This window comes from Rhincodon typus, chromosome 7, assembly GCF_021869965.1.
Source record: "Rhincodon typus isolate 14 chromosome 7, sRhiTyp1.1, whole genome shotgun sequence".
Lineage (NCBI taxonomy): Eukaryota > Metazoa > Chordata > Chondrichthyes > Orectolobiformes > Rhincodontidae > Rhincodon > Rhincodon typus.
In genome coordinates, this window is record NC_063338.1 from 46276070 (window position 1) to 46299630 (window position 23561).

Consider the following 23561-nt stretch of genomic DNA (forward strand, 5'->3'; position numbering starts at 1 on the left):
TTTCCTGGCCCTGATGGCATGCATCCTCAGATCCTAAAGGAGGTAACAACAGAGATAGTGGATATATTGATTGTAATTTTCCCAAAAAATGTTGAATTCTGGAGAAGTACCAGAGGATAGGAAAACTGCCATGAGACACTCCTATTCAAAAAGGCAAGGAGGCAAAAAGTGGGTAATTATAGGCTGATTAACTAACATCTATCGTTGGAAAAGTACTGGAATCAATTATGAAGGAAGTAATAACACAACATTTGGAAAATCATAACTCATCAAGCAGAGTCAAGCAGCATAGCTTCATGAAAGGAAAACTGTATCTGACTAATTTGCTAGTTTTTCAAGGAAATCTCAAGCAGAGTGGATAGAGGGGAACTAGTAGATGTGTTCTAATTGGACTTCCAGAAGGTATTCCACCAGGTACCTCTCAGAAGGTTACATCATAAGACAAGAGACCATGGTGTTAGAGATAGTATATTGGCATGGATAGAGATAGAACATTACCTGGGTCTCTGCATTAACAGTCCAGTGATGATACCACATGGCCATCACCTCCCCCCAGAGCTGCAAGGACCAGCAGGAGACGATGCAGCTTAAAAGCAAATGGTGAAGGAAATGAGGACGGATCATAGGAAGCAGGTGGTAAGGGAAATGGATGGAAAGAGAGAGAGTCAAAGGTCTGTGGTAGAGAGCAGGAGGGATTGGGTAGTGGGAGAATTGCTGGTGTGTGAGGTAGTGTGGCAAACAGACCTGATAGGGAGTTTGGGGGAACGGAGGTGCGATACAGAGTAACATTATGAGCAGAAGGGAACAATGACTGGTATATGCAGAAACTGAAGGAAACCAGAAACGTGCTGGTTTTTCTTTCCTTGTTCAACATTTATCAACTTTAATGCAAATAACTGCCTGGGATGTCGTGGTCATTGATATGCAGGAAGTGCTTTCCCCTAACGTTGCTGCTCAAATAAACATAGTCTCTAACTTAAAGTCAGCATGGATTTGGTACGTAACAGATGGCCAATTGCTGCTGCCTGTTTTAGCCTAGATTCAGTATTGGCCCCTATCATCATGTCAAAACTCCAAAATGAAACAGGTGACATGTTACAAATAGGAAAAATACAAAACATGTAAAAAATGATACCAGCAGGTTACCATCATAAGTCTATATTCTTCAATTGCCTTCAAATCTGCCATTGTTTTCTCCTCCTTTTGCTTAATTTCCATCTGTCTTTTAGCTTCCATCTCTTCTGCAGCCTTGGCAATGCGGTCTGTTTCATCCTGTACTACCTCTTTCATCTGTTCACTTATTAGCTTTATCATCAGTTTTCTATGATTCTCTTTCTCCCTGGAATAATCAAATAAGTACTAATAGACACAACATTATTCCATTTTGGCAGAAATAAATCACTTTTAATACCTAGTTAATAAATACAGCATAGACCATGATTATGCATGAGCCACCATTTTCATGGTCGTAATTAAATTTTATTAAGTAATGGTTTACTTTCATCGAACAGAAATTGTGAATATGGAGACAAGGCAGGTAGACAAATTAATGATCGCACTAGTGGGATAATTCAAGACATTGAATGTCCAATGCATGTAGGGTGACTTTACATCAAAAAAAACAATAACAGACTTGGTATGGTGCAGGAGAAAGCTAGTTGGGTCAATGTGTCTGCAACCAGCACTCCAAAAGATCATTTCACTTAGTATCATTCTCTTGCCTTTTCTCCATAGTTCTACTCATTGTTCATTTTCAAATAGCAGTCTTATGAATTTGACTGCCAGATTTAACCTGCTTCCACTACACTCCATCTCAGTCCTGGAACATCACTGCAGGAATTCCTAAGAGACAAGGCCCCAGGTCCTAAATCCAACTATCTTTGGTTGCTTTATCAGGGACCTTTGTTCCATCATAAGATCAGAAGTGTGGATGTTTGCTGATGATTGTACTATGTTCAGTACCATTGGCAATGACTCAGACATTGAAGTAGTTCTTGCTTATAGACAACAAGACCTGCCTGGATGAATGCTACAAAGACACTCTATACCATCTAGGACAAAGCAGTCTGCTTGTTTGGCACTGCATCCACAGAGGAAAGAAAAATCAGATGGTACATAGTGTGTACCATCCACAAGGTGCACTGCAGCAACTCACCCATACTCCTTGGACAGCACCTTCTAAACCTGACTTTCTACCATTTAGAAAGACAAGGGCTGCAGACAAACAAGAACACCACCACCTGCAAGTTCTTCATCAAGCCATAAGTGATCCTAACTTCAAACTATATCACCATTCCTTCATGTCTTTGGATAAATGTCCTGGAATTCCTTTGCTTATTGCACTGTGAGTATACCTATTCCCCACACCAGGCCTTGTTATCACATAGCCTGCCAAAACACACTACCTATTGTTAGTCACTAACAGTCCCCATTAACTATTCACCATCCTAGCCAGATCGTTACCAACTCCTTTGTCTATCCAGCTGCTTTTCTCTCTCTCTTCGGGCTCTGTCCTTTATCCTATTGTTTTGTCCCTAACCCACACCCCTCCCTATTTTCTGCATATAAATCGACATTTTCCCAGCTACCATCAGTTCTGAGGAAGGGTCACCAGGCTCAAAACATTAACTCTGATTTTTTTTCTTCACAGATGCTGCCAGACCTGCTGAGCTTTTCCAACAACTTCTGTTTTTGGTCCACATTTTTTTTAAAAAGTTTCCTGGTGTCTGATTTTGATTGGTGCCATTGGATCTTGGCACTCCTGTGAAACTTCTGGCAGATGATTTCTGATAACATTTAGTTAATATTATGTTTAACAACTTTGCCTTATGTAAAAAGATGTACTATTCAATTCCATTCTTCACAAAGAGAAGAATAGTGAGATTTAATGGTGAAAACATCAACACTTTCCTTTATGGTTCAGACCCCCTTTCCTTACAAGGAAGGAGCGAACCAGCCAACCATGGAACGTTGCACAGGTCCAAGGGCAATGTTGAAAAAAATTTAAAATTTGGATTTAATAAACTTTTGCACCCTTGTCACCCTCATTGTTTTCTCTAAGTGTTGTTTAACACGGAGGAGCACTGATTGATCAGCCAAGGGAGAATGGTTTGTGGTAATCAGCAAAAGGTTTCCTTGCCCATGATTAACTTACTGCCATGAGGTCCCTAGTAAATGTTGAGGACTCCCAGGGCAACTCCCTCCTGGTTGTATATTATTGTGCCGCTGCATCTGCTGGGTCTGTCCTGCCAGTGGAAAAAGACATATCCAGGGATGATGGTAGTGATGCTTGGGACATTGTCTGTAAGGTATGATTCCATGAGTATGACTATATCAGGCTTTTGCTCGACTAGTCTGTGAGATAGCTCTCCAAATTTTGCCACTAGCCCCCAGATGTTAATAAGGAGAACTTTGCAGGGTTGATAGGGCTGTTTCTGCCATAGTCTTTTCCGGTGCGTCCATCAATCCCAAGTGGTCTGCCTGGTTTAATTTCTTTGTTGGGACTTTGTCATGATAGATATAACCGAGTGGCTTGCTAGGCTGTTTCAGTTAAGAGTCAACCCACATTGCTGTGACTCTGGACCCACATATAGGCCAGACCAGGTGAGGATGGCAGACTTCATTGCCTGAAGTACATTAGTGAAAGTGTGTAGCCCACAGATATCTTTCAACAATTCAACAAATCACCTGTGCACTTCTGAGAAATAGTACATTGCTTACTTGTCTATTTCTGTTTGTCGTTTTTTTCTAAGTTTTAACATTTGTTGTTTGGCTGAAACAAATAATCTGATATTTTCATCTTCCAATTCTTCTTTTTGTTTTTCTAATGCTTTAATGATCTTCAGATTCGCAACATGTGCCTGAAATAGAATAACATACAATAATATATTAAAGTCAAATATTTTTCCAGATTTCCAGTGGTATATTTTGTTTGTGTTTAGTTGTTTGGAGTTCAAAGGTACCAATCTGTACAAATCAAAGTACATCACGTCGACACGAGGGCTCAAGGATCTTGCCGTATTTGTTTTAGGGCAGGAAGTATCTTAACAGGGAACCTGATAGAGATCTACAAAATATTTGAAGAGTTGGTTAAAGTTTCTGCTGATTGATAGTTCTAAAATAATAGGTTGTGGAGGGCAGGGACGTTAGATTAAATGTGTATTCATCAGAATAGACTGGATGTCAGGCGTTCTTTTCCCAGGAAATTGTGAGCATCTGGAATATATTACTAGCTGATGGAGTCTATAGGTGTGAGACTGGAAAAGCACAGCAAGTCAGACAACATCCAAGGAGCAGGAAAGTCAACGTTTCAGGCCAAAACTCTTCATCAGGATTGAGGAGGGGGAGGGCAGCTCAGAAATGAATAGAGGGAGGGGATGGAGCTGGGGTAAGGATAGGAGAGATGGAGATAGGTGGATGCAGGTAGGGGAGTATTGTGATTAGTCCGTGGGACCTTGTCAAAGGCCTTACTGAAGTCTATGTAGATGACATCAACTGCAGTGCCATCATCAATATATTTAGTTACTTCTTCAAAAATCTCAAATTGTCAGACAGGATCTCCCTCTAACAAATCTGTGCTGACTATCCCTAATCAATCCCTGCCTTTCCAAGGGTTGATCAATCCTGTCCCTCTAAATTTTTTTGAATAATTTCCCTACCATTGACGTCAGACTAACTGGTCTATAATTACTTGGACTGTCCCTGCTGTCTTTCTTGAACAAAGGAAGCACATTAGCTATCCCCCAGTGTTCTGGCACATTGCCTGTGGCCAGCAAAGTACTAAATATATCTGCCAGAACCCTAGCAATCTTCTTCCTTGCCTCCCATAGCATACTGGAATACATCTCATCAAGCCCTGGGGATTAATGCACCTTTACGTCTGCTGAAATATCGAATACCTTCTCTTATTAGTCTTAACAAGTTCTAGAACCTCACCATTACAATTGAAATCCCTGACTACAATGTCTTTCTCCTCTGTGAATACAAATGAAAAGTATTCATTTAAGACACCACCCATATTATCTGACTCCATGCACAGCTTGCCCCTTTGTTCTGTATTGGTCCCACCGTTTCCCTGATAATCCTCTTACTTTTAATACATTTATAAAAAGTTGGGGGGTGGGTTTTCTTCATAGTATCTGTCAGAGATATTTCATGGCCCCTCTTTGTCCTGCTAATTAAACTCAAATACTCTATATTTGAAGGGCCTCCCCTGTTTTTAATGCACTGTACCTAACATACGCTTCCTCCTTTTTCCTTATCAAACTCTCAAAATCCTTCGATATCCATGGTTCCCTGGACTTGCCGTTCTTGCCCTTTGTTCTTGGAGAAACATGCTGGCCCTGAATTCTCACTGTACTACTTTTAAAAGGCTCCTACTTTCCAAATATAGATTTACATGTTTGCAAGATCCTGTCTAATGATATTGAAATTGGACTTCCTCCAACTTAAACACAGTTTCTGCACTATCCTTATTTCTTTCCATAATGACTTTGACACAGTTAGTCACTATCCCCAAAATGCTCACCCACTGAAACTTCTAGGACTGTCCCATTTCTAATAGGACTATCTATGTACTGGCAAAAACTATTTCTTATTAACTACAGGAGACTCTTTTAGTTAGGCTATTTTTTTTCTCTCTACTGTACTAGACCAAGCAGACCCTGGAATTTCTTACACCTAAAAGACAATGGTGACAGGAATCTTCATTACAAGCATCAATTCATTCAGCACAGTGAACCAGCATGCCCATGCAACAGGTTTCTCCTCCTCCTTTTGTGCCAACAGCACTACATTATACTAAGTATATCATTTGATACTATCCCTTCTGTTCAAATCTCCTGTGACGTAAATATCTGAATTGTTACTAGTAAATGATAGAGTGAGTGATAATGAATGCTCTGAATTGCTGCTGTGCTTGGATGTATCAGAGCCTGGGATTGCTGCCAAAGAGAAAAGGACAAGTTAAATTGGTGTCTTTCTGAACAGTTTTAACATGGCTTTCTGTATAATAGAATCCCTACAGTGTGGAAGCAGGCCACTCAGCCCATCGAGTCCACACTGACCCTCCAAAGAGCATCCCACTCCCCTACCCCATCCCCATAACCCTGCATTTCCTATGACTAATCCTCATAACCTACATATCACTGGACACTATGGGCAATTTAGCACGGCCAATCCACCTGATCTGCACATTTTAGGACTGTGGGAGGAAACTGGAGTACCCAGAGGAAACCCATGCAGACATGGGGAGAATGTGCAAACTTTACACAGACAGTCGCCCCAGGCTGGAATCAAACTCGGGTCCTTGGTGCTGTGAGGCAGCAGTGCTAACCACTGAGCCACCGTGCACAAGGGGTGAGGGGGTAATGGGCTTAAATATATGCTGCCTGGTCTGTAGGTAATAAAATAGAGGAGAAAGGGGTTATTTAAACCCTAACTTAGTGACAATTTTCCCAAAGCCCCACCTCTGGCAGCCTCTGAGGTCACCCTTCTAAGAATTTCCAGGGCCTTCTAGAGTTTTGAAGTCTCCTGATAATGTTCATTCCTTTATTTATTGCAACCAGTGAGAAATGTAATAATGACATTAAGTGATTCCCAAAAACACAAGTCAGTAGGGCTACCTGAAATCACACATACACCATGCAACTGTGTTAGATAGTTGGAATCATTTGGTTTCAATGAACATAAGGATTTAGTGATGAAGCACATCCATTTCAAGTCAAGCAATTCAATGTGCACCCTGTTGCAAATAGGGTGCACATTTTTTCTCCTACCTTAGCTGACATGACAGTCAATATGGTTGATCCTGTAATGTCTCCAAGGAAGCAGGATGCCACTCATACCATCTTAACTGGCATATAAATCTTACAATTCTTTCAGACTGCTCTTCCTGAGGCATTCACTTCCAAGAGACCTCTTTCCGCTATCTCATATCTTTCCAGAAAACTTGTAATACTCCATCAGGGAAACAAACAATGCTCCTTTCTCATTTCATACATAAAGTTATCTAAACCAAAAGCATCTCACTTAATATTTGTTGACAGTCCCTTTAAATAGCATTTGTAACTGAATGCTTGATCTTTGTTGAGTGATATGTAAATCTGTTGAATCAACCTGCATGGTTCAAATTCTGGTGACAAATTCAGCAAGAAATTACAATCTGGCCAGTTCCATTGTTTTAGCTGCTTTTAGGAACATCCGTATGAGCACGTTGCTACAGTTGGTGACCATGCTGAAACTATTCAGCACGTAGTACACATTCCAGGGAACACTGGCTTCAGTAGCATCGTCTTTAGGTGCAAAGCCCATAATACCTTCTCCATTAAATTTCTGAAGAATGTTAAGCCTAGGAAAAGCCTACATACAGATGTCATCAACATCAGGTGTTCACTACATTTTAATAATGAAACTGACCCTAAAAATATAGTAAGGCCAATATACCACTGGTGAGCCAGTGCAATTCTTGTATCACCTCGTATCCCTTGGATTGATCAGAAAATTTAAGCTTATATTTGGTGAAAATGTTTGACTAAGGGTGATGTGCAGGAATTTTCCTTTTTAGTGCCATTCATTTTGAAGTAATGTCAAAATGTCCACAATAACCAAAGTATTTGCAATCTTAACCCACCTAAGAATCAGTTTTTCCAAACAAATTTGAGGCTACAACAGAGAGCTGAAAACTCGCATTACTCTGAAGTGTGTCACAATAATAAACCATTCAGATTTCTGGAAATAAATGTTATTCAACTGCTTGAAATACTGTTTGAAATGTATTATCCCTACCTTATGATTCATCATATTGTTATGTTTTTCTTGGCTCTTCAGTTGTTCAATTTTATTGAGCTCCCATTGATAGAGATGAGCTAACTTCTTAATTTCTTCTCCCTCCTTTATGTATTGCTGTTTCTCTTGTTCTTTTAAATGTTCATTTTCCTTTATTCTAGCATTAAAAACAAAAGTTTGAAAACCACGTGTTTAAATAAAATTAGAAATTGGACAGCTTTCATGGACATCCATTCAGAAAAAATAGCAAAAACCTATCAAGATATTTTTAATGATTCAGGTTCTCAAAATTGTGACAAGAGGATCTATAACTGCTGACAGTTGTAATATAAGGATAAGGGCAATCTTTTATTCGCACTACATTTGTCAGATAATTGCACCAACAATATCCATGATATTTTATTGGGACCCCTAGCTCACTTTCCCCACACTACCCTAAATTTATTCTTCAGATACTTACCCAAATCACTTTTGAAGCACTGATTGAATTTGCCTTCCAGTGCATTCCAGATCCAAATTTCTAACTTTGTAAAAGTGTTTTCCTCATGTCACTTCTAGCATCTTTTGCTGATCACTTTATATCGACTTCCATTGGTTTTCAACTTTTCAACCAATGGGACAAATTCTGTCCAGATCCTTCATGATTTTAAATATCTACATCAGATCTCCTCTCAATCTTCTCTTCCCTATGGACAATAACACTAGGTTCACCAATCTATCCATGTAACTGAAGTGGCTCATCCTTAAAACATTCTCACGAATCTTTTCTACACCCATACTATCCCATACAATCGTCTGTAAAAGCTTTTGCGCTATCAAGAATTTACTGACTAGTCTGCAGTTGCTGGATGTACCTTGACATCCTTCTCTGAATATGGTTTAACATTTGCAATTCTTAGTCCTCTGGCATTACACTGGCATCAAAGAAAGATTGGAAGATTATGGCTGTTGCCTCCATAAGTTCAAATCACACAAGGAATTCAACCCGATTCTAGTGACCTATTAACTTTAAATGCAAACATCCTTTCTAATATCTCCTCTTTATTAGTTTTTTTAGCTCATCCAGTGTCTCTTCTTTCACTATGACTTTGGTAGCATCATCTTCCTCGGTAAAGACAGATGCAAAGTTCTCATTTACTACCTTGCATATGCTGTCTGCCCTTTTTGATCCCCAATCAACCCCTCACCTTGTCTTTCTACCATTTTAAAACATTTGGATTCCCTTTTATATTCTCTATAGTCTCTTATGCTGTCTTTGCCTCTATTTTTTCGTTTCTGAGTTACCAGTATCAACTTGTTTCTGATTTGAATGATCATATTGACACCTGTCATGCACACATTGTTTACACTTCATCATATTTTCTATTTTGTGTACATTCCAGGAAAGTATGATTTAGCTCGTTCTATATTTCCTCCTCCTCCTGAGAATGTACCTCAAAAGTACCTGAATTATTTCCTTCATAAAGGCTGCCTCCTGTTCGTTTATAGTTTTGCCTGCCAATCTTACATTTTACTTATCTGCGACAACTTCTTTTTTTCTCTTTATTCATTAACGGGATGATGTTGTCACTGGCTAGGCAGCATTTATTGTCCATCCCTAATTGCCCAGAGGGCAGTTCAGAGTCAACCACATTGCTGTGGGTCTGGAGTCACATGTCAGCCAGGTAAGGCTGGCAGTTTCCTTCCCTAAAGGACATTAGTGAACCAGGTGGGTTTTTCCCCACAATCAACAATGGATTCATGGTCATCATTAGATTCTTAATTCCAGATTTTTTTTTTGAATTCAAATTTCACCACCTGCCCTGGTGGGATTCAATCCTGAGTCCTCAGAATGTTATCCAGGTCTCTGGATTAACAATCCAGCAATAATACCACTAGGCCATTGCTTCACCCCTATTTTCTCATCACACTGAAATTAGCCATTATTCAATTACGTACTTTTACTCAATTGTACATTCTTTCTATAGCTAACTAAATCTTATGGCACTCTGATTCACTTGATCTACTTCAGTCTGCAGAACCTGATCTAGCAGTGCCTACTCCCTCATTTAGCCAGAAACATATTGATAAAGAAAATTCTCTTGAATGCACTTCAGATATTCTACCCCTCTCTGCTGTTTACACTATTACTGTTTCAGCATATATTAGTATAATTAAAGTCCTTAATTGTCACTGCTGTATAGTTCTTTTAACCTCAGTTTAATTTCGCTACAATATTGAACTTCTGTATTGATCCAACATTTTGGTGGCTACGGAATTTACTTAGTAGTGCAGTGTTAGCCATAGCGTTTTTTAAATCTAACCAGATACAGTCTATTCTGTCATTGTCATCCTCTCAGGCACTGTGATATTCCTAATCAATACCATCACTTCTCCTTGTTTCTTTCCTTCCCTTTCTTTCCTGAATACATTTAACATTTCTTTATTTGCACTGACCATATAATCATTTTCAGTTTTTGAAGGGTGCACATTGATCTTCATCAGCCATTTTTGCCTAATGTGATTGTAACATTTTTTGTATCAATTTTGATATACCTAGCAATCATTTCGTACTCCCTTTTGTGTATAACTCTCCCTAAATGACATCTGATATCATAGGAGGAGAGGGATTATTTCAACAACGGAGCTGAAATTTATGCTATACTCACTGCTGTTGATGAAATTCAGCAAGGGCCTTTCTCTTTTCTTTTTGTTTTATTAATTTTTGATGTTCTTCATCCTCGCCCAAATTAATTTGACGTTGAATTTCCTCCACGTAGCTTTTATCTTCTTTTTCAAGAAGATTATTTTTTTTTCGCTTTAGTTCAATTTGTGCTTCACGTTCTTTCAGGGCTTCAGTAAGCATCAGTGCAGCCTATATAAAAATGTATGTATACAATATACAGAGTAATGATGCTTAGAGTGTAGTTGATGCCACAAATTGCAGGACATAAATGGGTTTCTAAACTATAGGCAAAAATTCAAGGAATTTATTTACATCAAGTGAATTCCAACATTGAATTACAGATTTTATATACAGTCATATAGCATGGAAACAGATCCTTCAGTCCAACTTGTTTGTGCCAATCAGACATTCTAATCTGACCCAGTCCCATTTGCCAGCATTTGGGCCATATCCCTCTAAACCCTTCCTATTTATATACCCATCCAGATACCTTTTAAATAATTGTGATTGTGTCTGCTCCACCACTTCCTCTGGCATCTCATTCCATACCCCAATTGATCATTCCTAATTATAATTACAAGCGGATCACCCTTTTATTTTGTATATGACAATTTGGATTTTGAGCTGTTCTATATTGAAAATAAAAGTGAAAATTGTTTAAAAGTGAAAAGTGTTTAAGTCGCCAAACCTTGGTGCCTATATTAATAACAGAAATCATTTACAAAAAAATTAAGATGCTTTCTGTGCTGTTTACTGGAAGGTATGAATTTTCAAAGTAGTGCAAGTTTAAACAGTTGCCCTACACTTAATCTCAAGTTCTTTTTATCTCCTTCTCAGATGTCTCGAACTCTGAGTCTCCTCTCAAATTCGAGGCTCAGGCAGCAGCAGGTAGTGTAGTGGAATTTGAGAGTGTGATATCTCTGTGTAGCCCCTTGAGCTTACATTCCATGTCATAACACTGAGATCATGGAGCTACTCCAAACACAATTTTCACAATTCACAAATGACCTGTGAATGGTGACCTTTGCTACCTTTCGACCTGACTATTCCAAAGCACTCCCTGGCTACCCTTCACTTTCAACCTTCCCTAAACCAGAAGTCATTCAAAGCTACCTGTGATCTTACTCAGGCCAAATTAAATGTGTCTATCATGCCTGCACTCAATTACCTTCTGGTGAAACAAGTGAATTATAAAACTCTCATCCTTGCTTTCGAGCTCCTCTTTTGTCTCATCGCTTCTATCTCTCATTTTCTCCAGCCCTAAAATCTCCAGAATGGCTGTGCTCCCCCAATTCAGGCATCTTAAGCATCCCTGATTTTAATGTTTCCATTACTGGCGGCCATATTTTCAGTTTCATATGCACTCAGTTCTGGAATTCCCTCCTTATACCTCCCTGGCTTCTAGCTCGCTTTCATCCTTTAAGACACTCCATGCAACCTTTGTCTTTGGCTATGGTTTACGGCCATTTGCTCCCAAAAGTGTTCTTTGAGAAATGGTGTCAAATCTTGTTTAATAATGCAAGATTATTAAATCTTGGAAATGTTATTATTTTGCTGTTGCTGTATACTGGACAAATTTTTACTTGGTTTTCTTGTGTGTATTTAAATCACCCATAACATGCAACATAATTTAAGATGGTGGCAGAGTAAGATGTTCCAGTCGGAATTTTTCTGCTCGCCAGCTCCTTCTCCTCTTTCTTTCTTTCTTCCCTCTTGCTGTAGTTTTTCTCACCCCTGCAACTTTTAACTTCTTAATGTACCCTACCTGGAGGGAATGGAGAATGGAGTCCGAGACCAGCCCAGCACAGGAGATGAGTCGCGGGCAGAGGCGAAACAGATTGAGAGCGGGCTGAGTCCCGGAAGTGAGTTGTGGCCATGTCCAGACAAGAGCACAGCAAGTGCAGGCCAAGTCCTGGATGCGAGTCACATCTGGAGCCCAGAACAGTCGCAGCCAGAGCTCAGAGCAGGAGCCGAGTGAGCGCGGGATGAGCTGGGAGCAGAATCGCAGCCCGGAGACCGTAGTTGGAGCACAGCGAACGGGGTTAGCAGGGGGCAACAAATCCTGGAGGCAAGTCCAGGACAGAGGCCAGCGCATGGAGGCAGCGAGGCTTTGTGTTCTGAAGCCCGGCAAACACAGACTCAGTGAAAAAGGACTATAAGTTGAGTACTTTAAAGATACTTTTTATTATCATTCTGGATTTTTAAATTCTGTATTCCCATGTTGGTCTTTTTTTTTATATTATTTCAATTCTGTAACAACACTTAAAGTATCTGTACCTAGGTAGCCTGTACCTAAGATGGCACAGAGAGGCGACATTACAAATTTTTCCCTGCACTCATTTGAGTGCATGTGATATTCTATTCTATTATATTCTATTCTATTCTAAATGTTCTTCTACTCATTTGAAGTTGTGATAAAAATAACCCATTCCTTTTAGGCCACCAATCCAATTCCTGTAAATACCTGCAAGCCTACAGTTAATTACAATTATTGTTTGTACATGCAGACAGTTACTTGTAAATTTACAGTTCTGGGTTTAATTGTTACTTCTTTTTAAAATAGTATACTTCATATTCATTTGAATGTTATAAAGTTAAAAGTTTTACTTGATTGATTTAGCACCCCACAAAAACCTGGGACATGCTTCTAGAATTTTGAAACGTATAGATATGGATTGTGGAAATTGATCTCATACAGATACCTAATTTCAAAGGGTGAAATATGTTATTTTTCAGCAACGTTTTGTTCAGTTTCCTTTCCTAAATTATTTTTAAAGCCAACATTATAAATACAGGAACAGGAGAAAATCCATTCATCCTTCAAATCTGTTCTGCCATTCAATGAAATCCCAGCTGGCCTGTTCTCACCGAGGGTAATACAATAGAAAACTTTGGAGGTCAAGACTGAAATCACAGGGATATATTACTGTCCCCACCATTTTTTCAATCTTCATTGCCACCATTCTTCATCTTGTCAAGAACAAGTTTCCCAGTGGTGTGGTCTTCATGCACAGGATGAACGGAAATCATTACAACTTCAAACAGTTGAAATCCAAGAAGAAAACGACACCAAAGTTGCTCGTGGAATTTCAGTAAGCAAATGACAATGTCATCTTTATTCTCTTGGAAGGGAATCTTCTTCAAGCCTCATGTAACACCTTCACAGAAGCACACTGAATAATTGGTCTCAGCCTTAACCTCAAGAAAACTTAAGTCCTTTACCAATTGTCTGAAGGCAAGCTCTGGTGTATCCCTCCATTAAAATCAATGAAGAAATCCTCCCAATCGTAGCATATTTCCCCTACCAGTGGAGCCACCTCTCATCTGAGGCTGACATCAATGTGGAGATCGAACATGACATCCAATCGGCAGGTGCCACATTTAGTGAAGTCTTCAATTACGGCAACATCTACACTGATACAAAGATCCTTGTGTAGAAGGCAGTTTCCTTCTGACTCTTCCATATAGCTCCAAAACTTCAACTACATGTAGTCACCATCTCAAGGCCCCAGCAAAGTACCATCAATGCTGTTTGAGACGGATTCTCTGCATTAGCTGGGAGGACAGTATACTATGAGCAGCATCACTGAAGGAGCCAACAGCACAACATCAAGGTCATGAACATCTGAAACCAACTCTACCAGGTTGCCCATTGTTTAGAGTCCCAAGTTCCGACTGCCAAAGCAAATCTTCTTTGCCCAGCTCAAGAAAGGCAGTCAAATGAGAGGAGGACCAGGAAGCACTTCAAAGACTTCCTGAAGATTTACCTCAAGAAATGCGACACACGTCAACATGTCAACAGTTGGAAGACATTCGCTCTTCAGAAACTGGCTTGGAGGAACCTCCTGGATGAAGGAACATAATTCTTCAAGGACACCTGTAATCAAAAGGAAGTACTGAAAAAGAACTTGAGAAAGGAAAGCCAATGATCTTGAGGCAAAGGACAAATTCCACCTCTCAGAAACATCTGCCAAGGGGGCAGTCAGAGATGCAATTCTAGGACTGGGCTTGTCAGCTACACAAGGAACCATAGAGCCCTTAACAAGTGACATGGAATTTCTTAGGTAGGCAATCATACTCGTTAGTGAGTGATTGCGAATGACTACAATGGTTGGTCTATTATCTAATATGCCCGTGCTCCATAACCCTTAATACCTTTGCCTGATAAAAATCTGTCAAAGATTTAAAATTAATAATTGATCTGGCATCCATTTGCAGAAGAGTTCCAATTCTACTATGCCACCATGCACATTTTTGAATATCTTTTAACTTTTAGACTATGCCCCCTGGTTCTAGACTTCTCATCCAAACAAATATCTTTTTCTTCATATACCTCATTTATGCTCCATAATATTTTGAAAACTTTGATAAAATCAACCTTTAACTTTCTAAAGTACATGGAACAGAAATCTCTGCAATATCTGCTTGGCAGAATCTTCCAATTCTCAATTGAAGTATGTTTTGGTTCCTGGTCCATCATGGCTCCTAGCAATCTTTTGCTCTTTACCTCATTAATTATGCAGCCATGAGTTCTTCAGCATCTTTCTGGGGGAATAGCACGACTGGAGGGGCAGAAGTGATTAGATGACCATACTTTGGCAGGATTATGCACATGACAACTTCAGCCAAACCCTTGGACTGTAATACATTGGGGTCCTTGACAGGGGGCACTGCTGCAGTCAAACCAACAGTACCTCTCACCTTTTGACTTTCATACGAGTTATAAGGAGAGGTTGGATAGGCTGGGACTTTTTTCTCCCAAAGCGAAGGAGACTGAGGGGTGACCTTATAGACGTCTATAAAATCATGAGAGGCATAGATAAGGTAGATAGCCAACTGCGTTTCCCCATGGTGGGGAGGGTCTAAAACTAGAGGGCATAGGTTTAAGGTGAGAGGGGAGAGATATAAAAGGATCAAGGGGGCAATTTTTTTCACAGAGAAGAGTGTCTGGAACAGGCTGCCAGAGGTAGTAGCGGAAGCAAGTATAATTTTGTCATTTAAGAAACATTTAGACAGGTACATGGATGGGATTGCATGGAGGGATATGGACAAATGCAGGCAAATGGGACTAGTTTAATTGTGAAAACTAGGCGGCATGGGCAAATTGAGCCAAAGGACCTGTTTCCATGCTGTAGACCTCTGTGACTGTATGGCCGTTCGCTTAAAATACATGCAGTGTGCTTGTAGCATAAACCGCTGGTATATGTAGGTCTGACGTTGATGAAGCAAGGTGTCACATAGTGACATGTGCGCAGCTATCTGATTGACAGGTTGACAATTCAGTGCTCCCCGCTATTACAAATTGTCTGCCTATTTGTCTGCACTAAAAAGGTATGTGAGCTACAGAAGCTGGCAACCCTTATGTCAGTGAATGTGTGCTAAGAAAGCAATTGAAGTACATACTATGGTGTACTGAAATGTACAAATGCTAGGATGTTCCTGTAGGTTCAAATGTGGACTGTTGCAACTACAACTTCAAGATTAGCAGGTTAAACCACATGGCTCAACTTTAAAGACTGCACAGAGATGGATTTCATACATGCAAAATCTTAGATCTGATAGAATTACTGAAACTGACTTCAAAAGTGTGTGTCTAAGTTCAGAGTTCTTCCTATGTGCAGTACAAACTTCTTTTGTGCTTGCCTTGAGATTTATCTGTGCTTAGACATCGTTCATTTAAATTAGAGGAGGGGGAAAAATTGACTGTGTGAGCACTAAGAAAGCAAAGAAAGAAACATAAGATGTGTGTGGCCATGTGAGTGCAAAAGCATCCTGTGTTGCTGAGTGAGATGCATGTGTGTCCCTGCACCAAAGGGACTTAGTAGAAGCATGCAAGCCATTGGTGTCCTTCTGCTCCAAATTACAGTTTTGAAGGACTGAAGGAATCAAGAGTTTTTACAGAAAGAGGCACTTCTGCCCATCGTGTCCATACAGTGGTCAAATGTCCATCTGTTCTATTCCATAGCCTTGTATGCTATGGTCTTTGAAGTGCTTATCTAAATTGCTGTTAAATGTCTTGAGGGTTGCCATCTCTGCCACTCTTTCAGGCTGCGAGTTCCAGGTAATCACACTTCTCTGGGTGAAAAGAAATTCCTCAATTCCCTTCTAAATCACCTGCTCCTTAGCTTTAAACCTATGCTGCCTGCTTACTGACTCCTCCACAAAGGAGAAAGATTTGTCCCTGTCTACCCTGTCTATACCCCTCAGAAAATTGTACACTTCAATCAGCATTCAGTCTTCTTTGCTCTAAGGAAAACAACACCAACCTATCGAGCCTCACTCTTCATAGCTGTATTGCTCCAGCTGAGGTAACATCCTGGTGAATCTTTTCTGCACCCTTTCCAAAGCAATCACATCCTTCCTATAGTGTGGCAACCAAAAATGTCCGAGTTGGTCCCACAGCAGATATGATGATGTGGTGAGGCTGATGTTTATTGTTGCCAGTTGCATGGAGCACTCAGGGACATGGTCCTGAAGAAACAGTTGCATTTTGGGAGGGACAAGCATGTTGGCAAGCTACAGCGACCAGGTACCCACTCTGATTTGCATGTCAGGAATTTTCACCATCTAGATTTTTGGTAAAGGAGAGAAAAATTGAAAGTGGCAAATAAATAAGGAAAGTTGGAATTTTAATAAAACAAAAATGCATGGAGATAAGGTAGTTATGCCATGTGGTGAGATTCTGAATTTGTTATTAAAATACAAGCAAAATACCATGGATTCTGAAAGTCTGAAATAAAGACAGAAAAGAAACAGAGTTAACAAGAAGTCATGAAATGTTAAGGAGGAAATGCCAGATCAGGAATGACTCAAGTTTTCCTTGTGGGGTCCAAAAGACTGCATTTGCTTTTCCTGGCTTACAAAAAGCCCTAAAATAAAACTTACCTTGTGACCCTGCTAGTTTTTGATATAGTTTTCCCTTAAATTTTCCTCCAATTACTCAACTGAGAATTATATCATTTTACTTCATAAGGAAAAATCATAAATCCCAGATTCATGACATTTAAAGATATTTTAGGGATCAAACCATGTTTGTGTTCAACATTGGCAGCTTAGGCTTCCTTGCACATTACATGGAAGATACCAGAAATCAAACTTCAGGAATGCTGCACAAACTATGGTATCCTTGTTGTTTCCCTAAATAAATGAAAATGATACAAATGACAGTCAAGAGATATTGAAATTAAATCAGTTGAAGAATCCAAACAGTACTACACATTAGTAATGTTGTGAGAGATTATAGAAGTGTACCACATTGTTATTGTGAAGAAACACTTCAAGAATAATAAGAATAAATTGTTTAAATCATCTTCAAATGAAATAGAAATCTTGCATGAATTCAAAAGCAGTAAATAAAATTTAAATTAAAAAATCATACTGTACATTTAGTCCTTTGACTCTATCAGTCTGATAGGAAAGCAGGGTTTTAGCTCGCTCCAGGCTTTCTTTTCTTTTTTGTGCCATATACTTTGCTTCCTCTATATCTATTTGTTTCCTCTCTGCTTCTTCCTTTTCTTTACGTAGTTTTCTTGCATCAAGCCTTTTTTGCCTTTGACCCTAGAATACAGATCATGTGATTGTGTGATTTTTTTTTTACTTATCACTTGAATATTTTTAAACACAAGATATTATTGACCTTGCAAATATAGTACACTTTAATCTCCAAGATACCGTGATCCTCAACAGCAATTGTGTTACATTGTGTTCTAGAACAAAGTCTCGTAATTTTACCTAAAATATAACATGACTTATATAATGATTCCAAAAGCCTAATATTGAGGTTGAACATTCTAATTCTGAAACAGACTTTAAAAGAATTTTTTATAATTGAATATTAAGTTCCTTATGTAAGTTTACTTTGTTATTGATAAATAACATTCATTGGAAATATTTGGTAGACGTTCTTTTGTCAGGGAAGAACAGCCGGTTTGTAAATATTGTTTATATCACAACAATGCTGGTTACTTAAAGAAACAATTTGTATAAAACAACACTTTTTTGTTGTCTTTGCTTTATGGATAAAAATTACCAACGGGGAAACCTTGACTACTATTCAGTGCTTAGATTATTGTCCTAAAAACAGCTGACCATTCAAATAGAGAGCAAAACACCAACATAGGTGCAGAAACACTGATTAACTATTCTCACTTACCTTAGCATGTATAAAAATGCTGAAGAAGAAAAAACTTAGTTGGTCCATCAAGCCTACTCTATAATTGATTAGTTCACTAATATACAGCATTACCTCCATTCATGCTCAACGTCACACCTCGAGAATTTAAGCGCCCCAGCAAAATAGAAAGAAAGTAAAACACAAGGCAAGATTATGGAGCTAAATTAGTTTCTAACTATGATTTCCACTGGAGTATGTAAATGGTAGATTGGTTGTTGGATTCATGGAACTCGTTTAATCAACTAGTTTTGCTCCAATCTACCCAATCTACCATTTACATATTCCAGTGGAAATCATAGTTAGAAACTAATTTAGCTCCATTTTGAGTGAATGCAGCAAATCAGCTCTTTTTGGATGAGCCAATAACTTGTTCCAAAAATAACTTTGGTGGAGAGTTGTTTTTCGGACTGGAGGCCTGAGACCAGCGGTGTTCCTAAGGGATTGGTACTGTGTCCACTTTTGTTTGTCATTTACATAAATGATTTGGATGAGAATATAGGAGGCATGCTTAGTAAGTTTGCAGATGACACCAAAATTGGTGGTATAGTGGACACTGAAGAAGGTTATCTAAGATTACAAAAAGATCTAGATCAATTGGGTCAATGGGCTGAGGATTTGCAGTTGGAATTTCATTTGGACAATTGAGGTTTTGCATTTGGTAAAACAAATAAGGGCAGGACTTATACAATGAATGGTAGGGCCCAGGGTAGTGTTGTTGAACAGAGAGACAAAGGTACAAAGTTCTTTGAAATTTGCATCACAGGTAGACAGGATGGTTAAGAAGGTGTTTAGCATGTTTCCCTTCATTGCTCGGACCTTTGAGTATAGGAATTGGGACATCATGCTGAGGTTGTACGAGACGTTGGTGAGGCCTCTTCTGAGTACTGTTTGCAGTTCTGTTCACCTGCTGTAGGAAGGATATTATTAAACTGGAGTGTGTTCAGAAAAGATTTACCAGGATGTTGCCAGGAATGGAGGGCTTGAATTGTAAAAATAGGCTGGATAGGCTGGGACATTTTTCACTTTAGTGTAGGAGGTTGAGGGATGACCTTGTAGAGGTTTATAAAATCATGAGGGGTATAGATAAGGTGAATAGCAAGGGTCTTTTCCCTAGGGTAGGGAGTTCAAAACTGGGGGGGCCCTGTGTATAGTTTTAATCTCCTTGCCAAGGAGAGGACGTACTGGGACAAGAGTCACAATGATTCATTTTGATACCCACATTGAGAAGACTGGCTAAGAGGAGGGTTTGAGTGGATTGGCTTATATTCTCTGGCATTTAGATGAATAAGGGATAATCTAATTGAAACATACAACATTTTTAAGGGGATTGACAGAAGATAGACACTGGAAGAATGATTTCCCTGGCCTCGAAATCTAGAAATAAAGGATCCTAGTATTGAAATATGATCTAACCATTTGGGAGTGCTCTGAGGAGAAATGTCTTCTTTAGAATTCTCTACCTCCAGGATTGTGGAAGAGAAAACTGAAGGATATGGGGATGAAGTGGGAAGGTAGGGTTAAGGTAGGAGTCAATCATGATCTTAATGAAGGCTGGAGGGGGCTGGAAGGGCTAACAGACCTCCTCCTGTGTCTGTTTTTGTGGTTCTTCTGTAGGGGGACTTGGTCTTTCATTATCTTACACAGCCAGGCTTTCCTTCATCAACACACTAGTCACACTTATTGCCATCACTCATAACCTCTTGTCACTTTCTGTCTCTCTGTCTTCGCCGCTCCATCCCTCTCCTTGCGAAAACTGCTTGCGTTGTTTGGTCGGGTTAAAATTGTTACAGAGATAGTAGGAACTGCCGATGCTGGAAATCTGAGATAACAAGGTGTACAGCTGGATGAACAGAGCAGGCCAAGCAGCATCAGAGGAGCAGGAAAGCTGACGTTTTGGGTCTAGACCCTTCCCCACCAGTTTCACATTGAATGTTACACATCTGATCACACACTCCTCTCGCTGACTGTCTGGGGGCCAGGCAAACTGAGTATCACTGCCAGGTCAAGTGATAAGCAAGTAATTAGGTTACTGGAATAATGCAGTGCAGCTGGAAAATATCCGGGAAGGAGTATAACTGTCAGGAGCATTGTAAGATCCCAAAGACAGATGATGGGGGCATCTGGTAAACATCATGAGATTATCGGAGGACCTAGGGTGACCATAGAGTTGTCCATCATTGATTGGGTGTTTACTGGATTGGATGTATAGATTAGCGGGATGTGGCTAACAATGAAATCAATTTTGCATGTAATTATTGTAATGCAAAAGGTGTAAAAATGTATTCAGCTGGGGAAAGTTAGAGTGTCATTGACCTCTCATCCAATCTAAACTGTACTTAAGAGCCCAACTGAGCCCCAGGTGAAAGCCAGATTTGGAGCGATCTCTGGCCTCTCCCACATGTGTGGTAAAAGAGCCCTGAATAAAGATCGCTTGTACTGCCGAACACAGAATTCAAGACTCCTCTTTGATATTTCTCCCAATAACAACTATTAATAAAAGGTGGCGAAGTCCTGCAGGACTCCATCAGTAACTGATTCCTACACAGAGCTATTACAGTTAAGAACAACCTTTTACCTAGAAGATGCAACTAATTTCTTACAATGGCCATAATCTGCCTACTAATACCACTAAACAGCATCTTATCATGTAGAATTTTGTCAAAAGGTTTTTAAAAATGCAAATATACAGTCTCAACCACACTACAAAAATCCAACAAAACGTAACATCCTCAAAAATAGGTTTAAATGTTGAAACTGTCTAATAATCTCTTTGTTATCAATGTAATATATAGAGTGGCATCAACTTCAAATTCCCTGATTGCCAGAAACCAGGTGGACGGCATATAAAATATAACAGGAACCATGCCTTTCTGAGTAAATCTGACCAATTGCATAAATGTTTAAAAATCACATCTATAACTCAGTGACGTTCTTTTGACTGCTATTGCATAAGGCCAGCATCAAACTAGAGGACAACAGTCAAGATTGTCACCAGGAAATTAAACATAGTACATAACAGGATCTCAGACCTCCCATTCTCACCTCTGTAGTTCTGATTAGTTACACACACTTTACAATTGTTTGTAAGGTGTAAGTGATTGCACAAATAATCCAAGCATACGCTTCAGAATAAGTAGAAATTCAGTATGAATATAAGCACTTTTCTATTTGAATTGAGACAAATACATACAAACAATAAAGTGGTATAAATGTTGTATAATATTATAAAAACAGAAGTGTGAAATGTGCTTACTGCAATGGTATTTGTCCAGTGTTTAGTCACTTCTTTAGATTTTAAGTGTAAGTTTTCTTTTTCTTCCTTTTGAGCTTTTATAAATTCTGCTTCTTTATTTATGCCATTCAAATTATCCTGGATTCGTTGCCATTCTACTTTTGGAAGTACTGTCACTTGATGAAGGTCCACCAAATTTGGAAAATGTAATTCACCAGAGTTATTGAATTTGTCATAACTCTGCGCTAAAATTTCAAAAGAATCAATTATGTCATAAAAAGTCATAAAAGTCAAGTCATAAAAACCAACCTCCAATTCATTCTCTGAAAACTGATCATCAGTATCTTTTGTTTGAGGCCGGGGCAGAGCTTACACAGTTTAAACTGAGGAAAATTAAAACACCTATGTACTTTCATTGATCTTCATGCAATTTCAGAATATGATTTGCAGGGACAAATTTCTCTTTGGAGCCTGCAATTATCCTTGAATTTACAGGTTGACTTGTTATAATCATGTGACCACTACCTCTGCTGCAAGGGCTGGTGTGTGCCGTTAGTACCAGTCATTAAACACACATTACTTGCAACATGGTATTAGTGTGTGGCAGCTGAAAATGTGTGGATTTTTAGAGCCAAGGGACAGCCAGCAGGAACAGCAAGAATTAAGTAAAAAAATTCTCAATGAGCCTCCTGGTCAGAGGTTATTTTGACAAAAAATTGAAATCGTAGTTGATGGAGAAGGAGTTTTAATTCTGTGACTGTATTCACCAGCTATGTCCAAAAATGTGATTCTGTCCACTAGAAAGAGACCTTAATTTAAAAAAAACTGTACTCAAACCATTGCTACATCCAGATTATTGTAATAAGTTGATCAAAGTGCAAAAGAGTCTATTAAATTGATTGTTTCAGTCAAAAAAATTGTCAACAACATTAATTACTAGGTGAATCAATCTGGCTGTGCATTTTCCAGCCCCTGCTGTTGTGGAAATGTAAGGGGTACACAGAGGAAATGGAATTGTTCCATTCTCAGTGTAATAGCTAAAGAATTGATTTTTTAACTCTGATTATGTAGAAACTGTGGCCCTGCTATTGGTGCTGGGAATAGAGTGCTACAAATTGTATTGCAGCCTAGATCTCACTAACGATCAGAAAAGTCAGAAAAGAGGGACTTTGAAGGCTTCAAAAACACACTTTGAACATCATATTAATGTTAATTATGAAAAAAAAAGTTCAATAGCACTTAGGGGAAGGGGAGATTATTGGTCAGTATGTGACTACACTGATACATCGAATTGAATCCTGAGAGTTTGGACATCCAAAAGATGATCTCATCGGAGAAAGGAGTGTCTTAACCATAACTGATCTGCCATGACAGCACGACTGCTGACAAAGAAGAAAAGATGTGTGAAGAAATGTTGAGTTGTCAACCAACAGCTAACGTATATTAATGGGAAAACAGACAAGGCTTAGTGTTACGCCATGACAAAGTCTAGCCTAAACAAGAACAACAGATTGAGAAAAAAGAACAAATGTTTTGCAAAAAAGAAAGCAGAAAGGTCATTGACTGAAGACAGGATGCTAAATATTGTAAAGAACATCATACAAAAGAAAATAAACCATGTCAGCATGAGAAAAGCAATTCACACTTCATTAGAAGCAAAACAAGCCAATAAAGATGCCTGCTGAGGGGACAGCAGCCGATGGTTC

General features: G+C 39.1%; 1 protein-coding gene across 2 annotated transcripts in view; it reads right to left on the bottom strand.

Annotated features, from left to right (window-relative positions):
* cfap210 (cilia and flagella associated protein 210) overlaps window positions 1–23561 on the bottom strand; it is a 44283-nt gene that overhangs the window by 14510 nt on the left and 6212 nt on the right. The window contains exons 3-8 of one of the 2 annotated variants that reach the window (XM_020516950.2): window positions 21877–22100; window positions 17834–18007; window positions 10434–10639; window positions 7786–7942; window positions 3721–3860; window positions 1147–1339 (exon numbers count right to left, since the gene is read on the bottom strand). In XM_020516950.2, the coding sequence (XP_020372539.1) occupies window positions 1147–1339; window positions 3721–3860; window positions 7786–7942; window positions 10434–10639; window positions 17834–18007; window positions 21877–22100 (1094 nt within the window). The remainder of the gene's footprint in view (window positions 1–1146; window positions 1340–3720; window positions 3861–7785; window positions 7943–10433; window positions 10640–17833; window positions 18008–21876; window positions 22101–23561) is intronic. The other variant, XM_048599370.1, reaches the window with a different exon arrangement.